The following is a 14,080-nucleotide window of genomic DNA, read 5'->3' on the forward strand; positions in this document are numbered from 1 at the left end:
AACCTTTAAATGTCCACAAAAAAGTACAATAAAGTAGTGTTTAAGCTATTTTTAACTGAACAGTATAAAAGATAAAACTTTTATATCAGCTAATAACTCAGGCAAGCCTTGCCAAATCTCAATAAATCTTTTTTAAATTGCAGATTTTGTCCCCATCACTTTTTAAAAGCATAATTTGTTAAAAATGTCCTATTGGGCATTGGTCTGAACAATACATACCTGCTCACAAAATCCATTTACAAAGGCTGCCCTTAAGTGATTAAGATTTCAAAGAATCACTACTGTACACATTCCCTTTATGAAGGCCATAATCACATTATCTTTGTGATTGTGTCATAGGAGTTGATTGGTGGCCACATTGATAGGCTACATAATAATGCAAAACAAGACATAACAATTTTAAGTTTGAAAAAAGCCGACCCATGTTCCCCACCACATGGCTGACCCACCACAGACCTCTGTACATGTTGCTAATGTCAATGTAGAGGAGGGTTTGTTCCCTATTACAAAGCCTATCACAAGTGGGTGTGAAGTTGTTATCGCCTGTGTCGTTATGACTCATGGTATCTTCTGTTCGGTTCAGATCACAACAAGAGAATTGAGAGAAATACTTGTGAGAGAATAGTATACCTCTTCATGAATGCATTGGTGATCTGATGCTAGTTCAGTTTTTGAGACATGGCTAAAGAGCATTTATGGCTAAAGAGTTTCTGCCAGTAAACGTGTCATATTTAATTCATTGCCTTTAGGAATCATGGATATTACAATGTGATTTTGTTTTTCATAGATTAGGAAAAAAACATCTGCAACTATATACAGGGTTTATCCTTATTTTGTAGATCACTCATTACAGTGTCCACTTCCACCTTCGCTTTAAAGAAAACTAAAAAATCTTACCTAACTCCTAAATCAGTATAAACAAGAGAAAAAGGGTTATCAAAGAAAAGGGCTTCGCCCTCCTACTATGCTGTCACATTCACTGAATTGTTCATCACATTTTGTATTAAGCTTGTTTTATGTTTTACAGAGTTGACTTGAAAGGGAAGTAGAAGCATAAAACACTTTCTAAATCAGTAGTGAGTCAGTTAAAATTGTGTTAAATGTCAAATTCGCCAGAACTGTGCTCCACACAACAACAAGACATTTTGAGTCAGACCATATTCTTTATTTTTAGAGAGCAGAACACACAGCCAACTTTTCCATATCTCACTGGTTTAACTATCACCAGAGAAGGGATCTGCTGCTGTTTCAACACTGTGTGATTTCTGATGGAAGTGAACTTGAATATAATGCATACTCGGTACTGCCGGGATCTAGAAGAGAGACAGACAAACACAAACAGACACATAGAACGGGTTAGAATGGTTACACTCACTATAACAAAAGTACAGATCCTTGATAATAATAACCCCTTTTCATAGGGACACTCTGAACTAATTCATTGACAGTCACAGAAAAACAGACTCAAGTAGTTATAATCCAAGATACAGATCCAGTTTCATTGCAGCTTTCTTGATTTGGTTGATGGGAGCACTCTGCACACTAGGCCATGGCTTGATTGTAATGATAGTGCTTCTCTGCTTGGAGTATTACAAATAGGTGAAATCTGAATTGGGATAAGCAAAGTTGAGGCAACATAAGTTTACTGCACATAATGCACAGACAATGATGGGAAATAAACAAGTAAATAACAAATGAAGCTGTTAGCATAAGTATAATACTGTTTTATAATGCATAGCAGCAGACAGACACAGACATGTTTCAGCCCTTGCCCCTCGTCAGCGTTACCATATCTTATTTGCGAGTGCTGATGACTTAATTTGTTATTTCGTGATTCGTGATGGGTCTCTCATAAGACTTTTTCAAGTTGAGCTTTCCAGTTATTTTGAAAGAAAAAACTAATTACAGCTACGGCACCAGTAAAAAAGTCAATCTATGGAGGGGAACAATGCTCGAGTGACTCCGGTCACTTTTTGAATCAAAATGAGAGCTGAGGAGTGATAGTGACATGTACACAAATACATTTTATACAGTCTATCTTGTGTTTTGGCTGTGGCTTTGAATTAATTTTTAATGAAACGTGCTGTTTCATGAATTATTTCTTACGTTCAAAGCAGTCTGGGATTTTGAGTTTTCCATCGATGCACTGGGTTGGCACAACGTAGCCACAGTTCCTGGCCTTGTCCCTGCAGTAGACTGAGACGATTTCTTTGTGTAAGACTCTGTTAGGGTTCAGGTCTTTGATCCAGAGTTTTCGTCCTTTGTAGAGTATCCTTCCTCTCTGTATGGCAACGCTGCAAGGAGCTGCAAGACCCAAGAAGAAAGAAAAATTAGGGAGCGATAGTGAAAGATATGAGTAGGGACTGATGTTTAAATGTGAAAGCTGTTGCTCCCATATTTGGATGAGTTTATATTAGTCGACATCTGACAATATAGATTGGTTTCAAATGCATTTTAACATCCAAAAACTTTTTCCTATTGTATTTGAACTTCTCTTATAGTCAACAGTCATAAAATTGGATTAAAAGTAATGGAATTTGGTTGATTATCATCAGACTATTGAAGTCTGGGACAGAGGGGAAACAGGAACACATACATCCAAACTGGGAAACACATCAAACCTTTCTCTACTTGTCCAAGATCACCCCCCTAAAACTGCAGTTATAACCTAAATTTGTCATGCAAAGTGACTGTAACATAGGTTGTAGCCCTACCCTTGCAGGATGGCTTTTCAGACCACTGCCCATTCTGCTGACAGACCATCTCGAGGCTTCCTTCAAGTACGTAGTCTCCATTGCAGCCATATTTGACAGTTTCCATGTAGTCATAGTCCCTCTGGTCGTTGCTTGACATGTAGCCTCTGTCGATGTTCTCTGGTGGAGGGCAGGTCACCACTGAGAGGGGAACAATGTGGTCCCTTCATCAGAGAGACTCAACTAATGGAAATGTGGCATGTTGTCAGTCACTAGGTGTTTTCATATTTATTTTTTACCAATATTTATGTCATATATAATATTAACTGTTTGGCAATTATCTCATAATGTGACAGATGAAGTGATTTGGAAAATTTCCCCTGCAGATGGTGAAGATCAAATTGGATGTAATTGGTTAATTTGTCATAATTATGCTGACCTTTTCAGCTTCAGCTGTCGCACAATCTTGACCTTTTAACTGGAGGAAAGTGTTTTTCTTTCACACAGTGGCGTCTCATCCATATCCCAGAAAACTGTTTTGCAGACTGTTTTGACTGTGATTTACAATATAAGGCCTTAAAAAGAGATTTCACGGCATCTAATGGCTATTTTGTGTAATACTCTGTGATTCTTGAGAATTTGTTTTTGTAAGTGCTTAGATAGAAAAATTCATTTGGACATTTAAATGCCACGTAATCTGGAAAAAAAAACTTGTTTTGTTGTTTTCTGATCTTCTGATATCAAGATCTAGACTGAAATTTAAACCTGGGATTTGTTAATAATGAGAATAAATGTCACAACTTTATAATACATATATTTTTTTGGCTGGCTCACATCCTACAGTAAAACTTTGAAGTTGCGACCAGTAAATATATCTTGCAATACCACAATAATTCATGCTTTTCTGACCTTCGTACCTTGACATTCAGGTGTCTTGGTCCAGGTGCCACTGGCAGTGCACTCTGCTCTTGGTTCGCCAATAATTACATGTGGAGGCAGGCACTTGTACGTCCCTCGGTCGCCGTATTCAGTGGTGTTCCCACTGATCCGCCTGTCATAAACTATCATCCCAAACTGTGGGATTGGAGCGAGTCCACAGGTCACAGCTGCAAGAAAGACACAGAATATGACAATTTGTGTATTGCATGCATGTACTGTGTGTGTTTAGGTTTCTCCCTTTGTTTATAAGTATGTGTGTTATATTATTTTATGTTGCACATGTTGCTCAGATTTACAGCACAGCAATCTCAGTGATAACTTCATTGTGGTCCATTAACAAATGTGTTTTCACTGGCCCATTTGAAGAATGTGAACACTGCAATTGTGTGCTTGTCTTCTAAGACCAGAGAAGATTTTTTATGAGAGCAAGATAAGATAAGATAAACTGTTACTGATCCCAAACTATCCCTATGAAATTTGGTTGTTACAGTGTCAGAGGGACAACACACAGATAAATAGAGAACGTTAGAGAAATAATAATAATAATAATAATAATAATAATAATAATAATAATTATAATAATTATAATAATAAGAGGTATATTAAGCTACAATAGACCAGGGAAGGTGGAGTACCTTACAATAGAATAAGGATAGATTTAAGTGCATTTGGAGACAAACATGACAACTGTGTGTTGTATGCTTTTCTCTTTTAGTGGAGTGGATTACATACATTTGCACTCTGGTACTGCTGTGCTCCATGTTCCATTGGCAAGGCACTCAGCAGTGTCGGCTCCAACCAGGGTGTACCTGTACACAGAGGTGGAAAGTAACTAAGTAACTACATCTATTTAAGTGCAGCTTTTTAAGGCATTTTTTTAGGAACTTGTACTTTACTTGTGTGTTTGAATTTTATGCTGCTTTCTACTTCTACTCAAAGGCAAATATGGTACTTTTTACTTAACTGCATTTATTTAATGATTTAAGCTGCAACATTAAAATTCATCTTACGTGTTACTATATCAATAAAAATGTTATATAATAAAGTAAGAACTAAAGAGGTAATTTGTCTGCATTGTGAGTCCTTTTACTTTTAAACTTTTAAGGATAAGTTCACCCAGAAAAGAATATCCACTCATTACCCAGTCAACCTCATACAGATGGAATTTCGAGATCCAAAATTGATTTGAAGAGACATTATTTCCAACCGTCAAGCTAGTGCATCCACTTCAGATGGGATGCACACTTAACACCTTTAGGTTAGCAGCTACAGTGAGGATTTTGGATTTAAAAAGGGTGAAAATAATGTCTTCCAGGGACTTGAATTAAACTGGATGAGCTGTATGGAGCATTTTCTTCCCAGTTGTTTTTATACATTTTAAAACAAGTCTACTTCAGTTGCTTAAGAGAATGCTGCAACGCTGATTCGCTTCAGGAAATGTTTTGGGGATGACTAAACTTCATCTGACTTTCCATCTGCGTGAGGGTGAGTAGATAATCACTGAATTTTCATTTCTGGGTGAACTGCCCTTTAAGTATATTTTCTTGGTTATACTAACATACTTTTGCTGAAGTGAGATTTTGATTGCAAGATGTGCAGCTAAGAGTTTTCAAACCATCACATTGGTACTTTTACTCGGTAAAAGATGTTAACACTTCTTCCGCAAGATGTTGTTGCCTACCCTTCATGACAGGTGTAGTTGATTGTACTCTGGTACACAGTATCCTCATAGTCCAGTTCTCCATTAGACAGTAGATCAGGATAGGGGCAACGTTTTGCTGTAAGAGAGAATACAGTTCGGAGAACACGTGTAAATGTTAAGTTCTGCAAATTCTTTGTACAAAATATGCAAACATAGAATGACATGTCTGCAGTTTCTACTTTAGTATGCCACCTTCATGAAGCCGAGTTGTGATCTAGTTGTGCAGACTGTCGGCACCAAACATGTTCATCACTTTTTTCTCAAATGAACAGAGAAGGAATCATTTATGTTTTAGTCCTGAATCTACACATTCATATCCTCAGTCCTTATCTACATATTTATAATACAAATCTTCCCCAAATCTACTAAAGCACTGTATTTTTCTATACCACATCAAAAATAAGTCTTAATTTCTAGTAAGATTGGAGACTCTATCGGTCATAATTGCATTAATGATTATTTCAGTTAAATTACTTCATTATAAAACTATATTACAAGCAAAAGGTTCTTTAAACATGTTAAATTTTAAGAAAAACTCAAATGTGCAGCATAAGATGATCTGTCACAAGTTCTCACTAGAATAATGGAGACCCACGTATGCACAGTAATTTGGTTTTGGTCCATTCTCCACTGGCAATGCAGACAATCGTCCGAGGTCCCAACACAGGGGTGTATCCCTGTTTACAGGAGAGCGCTAACTCTGCACCGGGGTTGAAGAACCTCTGAAGCCCAGTCATCTCAATGTTGGCAGCCAGCTGAGGTCTGAAACACACTGCAAAGACAGATGAATTCAATGATGACTGGGTATAGACTCTCAAATATGTTTGACCATCTATGCCAACATTTGACAAGGGAATCAGAAAATCTATTTCTGTCAAGAAGAACACTGAATGTAAGTGTCTTATAGACAGGGAAGAAAAACCTGTTTCATTCATGTTGGATTAAAAATGTATTGAAACAAACTATTTCAAACAATGAATGAAAAAAGATAAACAGTATATATTTTTTTTTAATCTAAGGATAAATACATGTGATCAGTACTACTTCAACAAATTGCTTTTGAATCAGTCTATATAGAGGTTATCTGATGCTAAGGTCATAAAAACAAGTCATAAAATCTCTATACAAGCGGTTTAAACCATATGACCTCAAATAAAAGCCAGTAATAATAGTAAATACCATTGTCATTTCCTGATGTCACAGTGATAGAAAATGCTACCAAACATAGCAGAAAAGTCATAATCCGTTCCATCCTTCGTTGAAATGTGCAGACGTTCCGTGGATCTTTCCTCTGGTCTCTCCTGTTCAAATACTGAATCTGTCCACTCTTCCACTGCTGTTTGTGTTTCTCTATAAAATCAACAGATAAGAGCAGTATGAAGTAACCGCCCGCTGATGGTGCTTGTTTTGTTTTTTTCTTTGCTTTTGACATTTTACTGGAAGTGAAACACTCCAGCTGTGGACTTTCCCTTGTTGATGCAATATTACGAAACAACAAAAGTTTATCTTTAAAATGCCATTTGACCCCAGCTTGTTCGGACTTAAATCATTTTAAAGAGCTCAGCATATTGAGACAGAGACACAAAAACAAAAATATAATAAAATAATGATTGGTCCATTAGAGTTATTATATCAGTTATTAGGGTAGAATCCTCAGAAATGTGCAGGTCTTACTTCCTATCAATCAAAAGCTGATACATCACATGACATGCCAATAAAAAGATTGTTTCTTTCAGAGAGCAGCTACGGTACAGATTTCCTATCAATGTTCAAATTAAAATAGGTTGAAATAAAGTGATACAGTTATTCAGATGAGTGTATTTATCCATTCAGTCTTTACAAGGGGGCATTAGTGAACATTTATTATTATGTACTTTACCTCTTCCTATTACACTTTCAACTGTTATGGAGCTTTACTGGTCATTTCCAACATGAGCTGAGATCCCCAAAGCCAACGCAGTAAACTGGAGCAGCAACGTTTAGTCAATTATTTAATTAGTCGAACAAAAGAAAATCACTTGCCGACTGTTTTGTTAGTTTAATTGTAATTTTTTAAGCAAAAATGTCAAACATTTGCTGGTTCCAGCTTCCTAAATATAAGGATTTGCTGCTTTTCTTTAACATTTTTGGGTATGAAGAGTCTTTGGGTTTTGGACTATCAGTTGGACAAAACAAGCAATTTGAAGACATTGCTTTGGGCTCTGGGGAGTTGTGATGAGCATTTTTCGATTCAATTAATCATGAAAATAATTGGCTGATTGATTGATAATGAAAATAATGGTTATTTGCTGCACTACTGTAAACAAGCATGCACACAAGTTCTGATTTTTCAAATTCAGTTTTTATTGTAACCTGCTGGGTATGTATGAACAGTTTGAATGTATATGCCATGAAGTTACAGATTGGGAACATGGTTTCTTCAGGACATTGACTCTTATGTACCACACCAGTATTTTGCATCCTTAATAAAAAACTAATTTTCTTAGTTTCCAATAATGACTGCATTTTATTATCAAATGACAGGCGAATAAATGATGAAGGTTGCCGATAACCAAAATGGCCTCTGTCTTGCACAGATTCATTTCATGATCCAATCAATCACATCCTTTCCTGGTACATGGAGTTTCATGTCATTCTGTGCAAAGTTATGCAGGTCTCGCAGAACTTGTAGGGGTTGCAGGTGGTGAAGCAGCACACATTGCAATTTCTGATGGTAGGGTTTTGGGCCTGAGTTGGTACTCCACCTTCCCTGGTTCTAAAAGCAAGAAGAAAGCAGACATATTACTGTAATCATAAAATGTATGACTGCATGGAAACATCATGGGCTTCCCCAAAGACATCTGTAGGCCATCTGACAGACTTATGATGTATCACTTTTAGGGACAAAACACACTGTATTGCCACTTGTGAAAGCATGTGGATATTAGGGCTAAGTTGTGCCCGGACTCAGTTTATATCCAGTACCTTTCTTTGTCTCCTGTTTTCTGTTTTCACAAATTTGATTTAGCCACCACAGTATGCATCATACAGCCTTTACCTTTCCATGCCTAATAGCAATTATAGACATACTTTAGAGTGGTAATATGTAGGAGTTTGAGTTGAAAACATTCAAAAATAAATCAAAACTATCATCAGGATGTGAATAAATGGCAGCTTTAACATTATTATGTCTATGAATTGTGTTGCAGAAATATCTATTATAGTTAGCATGCTAACCGTCCTGGTCCAAAGCTCCTGGGCAGTGAGCTCTCATTGAACCGCTAGTTGCATAGCTTACTGAGCTAAGTAGCTAAGGCTGCTGCTGTTATCAGCAGTTAGCTGTTACTCATCTTGTGATATGCTGCCCCCTATTTGTTTTAAGTAGGAATTTAACAAGTGGCCAATTCTAACATATTGCACCTTTAATGGTATTGCTGTGTAATTCAGTTCTTTTTCTATCACAAGAAACAGGTGTGATGTTTGTTGAAACCATTACTTTCATCTTTGGAAATATGTTCACCAGTCTTAAGCTTCATCTCATACACTTTATACCAGCCCAGTTACCAGAATAAAATGAATAATTTGTATGTATCATATCAATATTTTTAAAAACACTTTTCATATCAAATTCAGATCGCATGTATAAATAAGCAGACTTCTTGCCTGTCCTCATCAGATAAACAACCATATAGGCTGACTGTGAAAGCAGCTTATTACAATCATATTTACATTTATTGTTAGGCAGCTACCCCTAGAGGCAGTGGTAATTATTGTGACAGCAACTGGACTTGGTCATGTGAGGTCATGTCTATGGTGCTGGCTGGAACAAGAGAGTTTTGAACCAGATTTAAAGCCGACAACAACTTACCCACGAAGCACTCTGGGATGGGGAGGGTTCCATTGTTACAGGTGCTGGCCACAGGGTAGCCACACCTGTCTTCTCTGTTCAGACAATAGAAGACAACGTGGTCTCCGTGGAGGACTCTGTTGGGTTTCAGGTCTCCGATCCAGAGCTTCTTGGCATTATAGAAGATACGACCTCTTTTGATGCCAACAGTGCAGGGAGCTGGGTGGGAAACCAGAACAGTTAAAGTATGTTTTCACCAGACATTTCAAATCCACTCATATAACATTATTATCAGGTTGAAAACAAAAGTTCTGAAGGTTAAGAAGAGTTCATTATTTCTCCGCAGACTCTCCTAGCTTTTGCGCCAAATGAATATAAACAGAAAATTGTAGGCTTTGGTTTGTTTTTAAGATCTGATCTTCCCATGACTCACCCATGCAAACTGGCTTGGTAGACCAGGTTCCTGTGTTTTGGCACTTTATCTCAGCCTCACCCTTCAGGATATAGTGTTCATTGCAGGCATACCTAACTTTCTCCTTGTAGCCATGTGGTCTCATCACAGCAAAAGTGATGACGCCATTTGGTATGGCTGTTGGGATGGAGCAGCTCACATCTGGGATCATCAGAAGCAGGTCAAAACGTGAGCTGGTGTTATTTAGGGGTTACAATTGCAAGGTAGGCTGAAATATAGAAAAATATCAATGAAAGGTGGAGCAGTACGGAGAGGACTGTGTACCTCGGCACACCGGCGGCTCAGTTGGACTTCCGTCAGCCATGCAGGTTCCCCTCTCATAACTTGGTGCTTTAGGTGAGTTACACTCGTATGTCCAGCCTTGCCCGTACATGGTGCTGGTTCCACTCACTGGCTTATCATGGACAATTCTTCCACCTGCAGGTGGCCTGGGCAGAGCACAGTTCACAGCTGTAGAAGGAGAAAAATGATAATACCAGAGTTATGCTGAAGCCTTTCTCCTCTGTGAGCCTTAAAGAGACAGTTCACCCCAAAATAAAAGATACATATTGTCCTCTTAACATGTGGTGCTATTTATCCACCTAGACCGTTTTGGTGTGAGTTGCGGGGCTTGGAGATGCCATTCGTACAGATGTGTGCATGTATTTATGCTCGGGACAGCGCAGGATGTAAACCTTAAATAAATAATGCTATCTAGCTTAGTTAACTTATGTTAAGCTAGCCTCTCATTAATGAGCATTTGCATGCTTCCTTCTGCGCAGTAATATGGAAAGGAAAAGGTTCCTACATGTAGATGCTCACAACAAGGTCTGTGGGTTTTTCAAATGTTTTCTTTTTTTCTTTCCCATCTAGTAAAATTATATTCAACAGAGGGCAGATGTCATATGATATTTCCAAAAATCAGCAGCTGACCCCAAAACAATGCAACATGGATAAATAGCACTACAAGTGAGAGGAAAAATATGTATTGATGATTTGAGGGGTTAACTGTCCCTTTAAGAAATCCACATCAAGTGGATGTCAAAATGTTATTTACCTTTAAATATATATTAAAAAAATTAAATAAAAGTTTTCATGTCTACATAAAAGTCTGACATATTTTGCATACTGCCAAAAATTATCAAGATAAATGTTGTATCAAATTATCTGTAACTTCATAGACACAAATGCATTGGCATCAATATAAAAAAAATAAATAAAAAATCAAAGAAATTCAGCTCCCTAATCGGATCAAATTAGGCTTTACATGATGTGTCTGCTCTCCATTGAACACTGCAGAATGTGTTGATATCTCCACAATGTACCTTTGCACAGAGGGGGTGGATTGCTCCAGCTACCATCATGTAAACAACTGCTCTTATTGAATCCCAGCATGACGTACCTGAAGAGCAAAAGTGGACATCGTTCTGACATGCGTTACTGTAAACACAGTGATCTACTCAGAACTATAAAGTGACTTTTACCCGTCATCACATGTATAGTTGAGCACACTCTTGAACGGAGCTTCTGTCCTTCCCATCGCAAATGGCTGCAGAGGTCTAGGGATTGGGCACATCTTAGCTGTGGAAAAGACAGTACATATACTTAATATACATTTCTTGTTAGATAGACAACAATAAGTAATCTTGTGAAGAGGTGATTGCCATCAGCTCGGTTAAAAACCTTCATTACTGATTACTTTGTCTCAGAAATGACTTTTTCAAACTAGAACAGTCGATTTGACACGTTAAACAGTAACGCTTTATATTAAGGTCCTTGTAAGTCCTTATAAGAAGTTTATTAACATCACTGTGCTAATAAGACTTTTTAGCTGTTAATAATAGCATCATAAACACAACAAGTAACTAACAAGTATTGTCAGATTATAAGATATTTGCAAGCACCTAAAAGAAACTTAACAGTTAGACTGCTAGAAAACGTTAATAAAAGCCTTTTAATGATTTAATTCTTATGATTTTTTATAATAGCATTACAAACACACTGAGTTTAACTAACTCACCTATAATGTGACCGCTGCCCGCTATTTGAATTTGACAGGTGGACGATTCTTACATGTTGCACCTTTAATACTCTGAATTAAAGCAGCATTTGGAGCTCATTATGTGACAGGTGAAACAAAGGAAGCTCAGCATCATGTCGTAAAGTAATAATGAAATAAACCCTACAACATACTCAGGGGAGACATTTTATGATTCTATGAAAAGGAATTTTTTTAAGGAAGCTCTAGCCCCCACCTTAAGCACACTTTCCACTTTTAGACAATTTAAGATTTATAACTATTCTAATGTGAAAGACCCAAACCTCAGTAAACTCACGTGAGCATGACAAGTCCGACGGTGTCCATTCTCCTGTGGCGGTGCAGGTTAACCTCCGAGGGGTCGCCGTCGAAGGCAAGTACCCCTGTTCACATGTGAGGGTCACCTCTTCTCCAACCTCATACACACGTTTCAGGGTTGAGTCGTCAATCCCATCAGTGATAAGTGGTCGGCCACATACTGGTTAGAGAACACACACATAATTTGATGGATATATAAAGAGCAGGAGTCACAGGGATTATTCTCACATTTTGTAGGTGAATTTTGATTACAAATAATCCAGTGGGTAGATTAAATTGTTGTGAACTTTACTTTTGTTAATCCATCAGGTGCCTGTATAGCTAGAAGACAGTGGTTGACAGCAAGTAGGCTAAAGCAGCAATACTTACAACAAAAAATAAAAAAAGAGCTATGAATTTATTTCAAATACAAGTAAAACAATGCCCCTGCTCCATTTTACCTTTCTTGGACGTGACAGTTGTGTATAAAGCAAGGTGGCTAAGGATCAGCAGAGCCAAAGTCGGACCCATCTTCCCGGCAGTGAAGACTCCTCAGTGATGGGGCCAACATAAGGGCTGCCGGGTAAAAGGGCCCCCGATAGCCTGATCCAATCACATGCCAGTGTAAGCTCTTATTGATTGAGCACAAAGGTCCTAACGCGCACATTTACCCAGAGCTGATCGATAACCTTGATTTGGTACAAGAGGCAGCAGCAGACATACGAATGATATGAACTCATAAATAATGGAAGGGAGAGTCTCCTAAGACACTGTGCAAACTCACAGATGCAGATGTTTGGTGAAGCGTACATAAGCCTTGTGTTACTAATGCTCAGTAGCTTTCTGCTCTAACATTGCAGAGATACAACTTTATAGAAATAATGCCACACAACAGAGGGATATGCTGCGTTTGTGCTATATTTTAAAAGATGCCTTTTGGTCCAATTAGGAAAATCTAGAAGGTATAAAATCAGGATAAGGAGATAATCCATCACTGAAGTCAAGCAATACCTGAAGAGATCAAATAAAAATGTGTTCGTCCTTAATGAACTAGATAAACTAGGCAGATAGACTACATCATTTGAAAGAAACATACATCATGTCACTGACAGCTAAAAGCTCTTTCTTTTCCTGCTTTTCTTTCTCTTGATCGATGGCTTTTTTAAATGGGCCTGAGCCCAAAACCATCTGGTTTCAGGGAACAGCAGATTATCCAACCCAGTTTAATTTGCAAATATTTGTCTTCCACACAAAAAGGATCGAGATGGTTCGGCTGCTCTGCTGGTCAGTGAACCCAAGGGAATTGGTAAACTTTGGAGATAGCAAGCGAGTCGCAAAGAGTTGGTGAACCCCCGTAGCTGTGAGAAAATGTTTCAAATGGGAAGACGTGTAATACAAACACCAGCAGTAATGAACTCAGTTAAGGACGTATTCATAACCACAGCAAAGGCCACACTATCAGAGATAACACTGTGAGCTTAACCTCTTCAACCAGGACCAAACAGAGGGACCGTCAATGCAACTCAATGTTGTTCAGACAAAAAAAAGTTTTTGTTTTTTTTTGTGCGGAAAAAACATTAAATTTTAGTAAAAAAAACAACAACAAACAAACTAGGTTTTGAGGACTGCACAAAAAGCACAAGACATTAAGATAATTTAATTATGATTTGATGTTTCAGCCATGAAAAGTATGGCCATCCTCAGTTTGAGTATATTTCTTAATAAACGCACCACATAGCTTAAAAGATGTGTTAGACCAAGCAGATACTTAAAAAAATATCTTATCATACAATGTGGGGAAATTATTATTATTATTATTATTATTATTATTATTATTATTTACTTTAAAACTGCTTGGGGGGAAGTTAACAGCACATTCTGGCTTCAGGAGTTTAAATGTAAAGAATATTGATTGAGTTGAACAATTAATGGTTTTGAATGGCTAACACACAGCAGTACAAGTGTAAATACAATGACAATGATGAGGGGACAGAAATGATTGGTGGCACTAGACAAGGCTCACATGGAAGCAAGAGCAATTTTCAATGGCGATATCATCAATATCCTGTGTTTTCCTCTAAGAAACCATTAAATGTCCAGTATGAAGATGGTTATTTTCATCATAATTGCATAA

General features: G+C 37.6%; 2 protein-coding genes across 2 annotated transcripts; both read right to left on the bottom strand.

Moving 5' to 3' along the window:
• Positions 1-1,150: 1,150 nt before the first annotated feature.
• LOC311264405 (beta-2-glycoprotein 1-like) lies at positions 1,151-6,647 on the bottom strand. Its single transcript, XM_084365245.1, has 8 exons — positions 6,514-6,647; positions 5,930-6,106; positions 5,314-5,410; positions 4,365-4,441; positions 3,611-3,799; positions 2,715-2,894; positions 2,107-2,304; positions 1,151-1,313 (listed from the first exon to the last, which is right to left on the bottom strand). The coding sequence occupies exons 1-8, from the start codon at positions 6,584-6,586 to the stop codon at positions 1,249-1,251; spliced, it is 1,056 nt and encodes a 351-aa protein (XP_084221371.1). The 5' UTR covers positions 6,587-6,647; the 3' UTR covers positions 1,151-1,248.
• A 1,063-nt stretch (positions 6,648-7,710) lies between these two features.
• LOC311267301 (beta-2-glycoprotein 1-like) lies at positions 7,711-12,477 on the bottom strand (the record flags this gene model as incomplete). Its single annotated transcript, XM_084370306.1, has 8 exons — positions 7,711-8,089; positions 9,182-9,379; positions 9,594-9,773; positions 9,897-10,082; positions 10,937-11,013; positions 11,096-11,192; positions 11,948-12,127; positions 12,408-12,477. 8 exons carry the CDS (start codon positions 12,475-12,477, stop codon positions 7,980-7,982), a joined length of 1,098 nt encoding a protein of 365 aa, XP_084226432.1. The 3' UTR covers positions 7,711-7,979.
• Between the last annotated feature and the right edge of the window lie 1,603 nt (positions 12,478-14,080).

Source organism: Pagrus pagrus, assembly GCF_965226575.1.
Source record: "Pagrus pagrus genome assembly, chromosome: 2".
In the NCBI taxonomy this organism is placed as follows: domain Eukaryota; kingdom Metazoa; phylum Chordata; class Actinopteri; order Spariformes; family Sparidae; genus Pagrus; species Pagrus pagrus.

Excerpts from the sequence above, each read along its gene's own strand:
- LOC311264405 (XM_084365245.1), bottom strand. The coding sequence starts at position 6,586 with ATGGAACGGATTATGACTTTTCTGCTATGTTTGGTAGCATTTTCTATC. Across the intron at positions 4,442-5,313 it reads AACTACACCTGTCATGAAGG|GTACACCCTGGTTGGAGCCG; the intron begins GTAGGCAACAAC and ends CTCTGTGTACAG. Across the intron at positions 3,800-4,364 it reads AGCAGTACCAGAGTGCAAAT|CTGTGACCTGTGGACTCGCT; the intron begins GTATGTAATCCA and ends TCTTTCTTGCAG.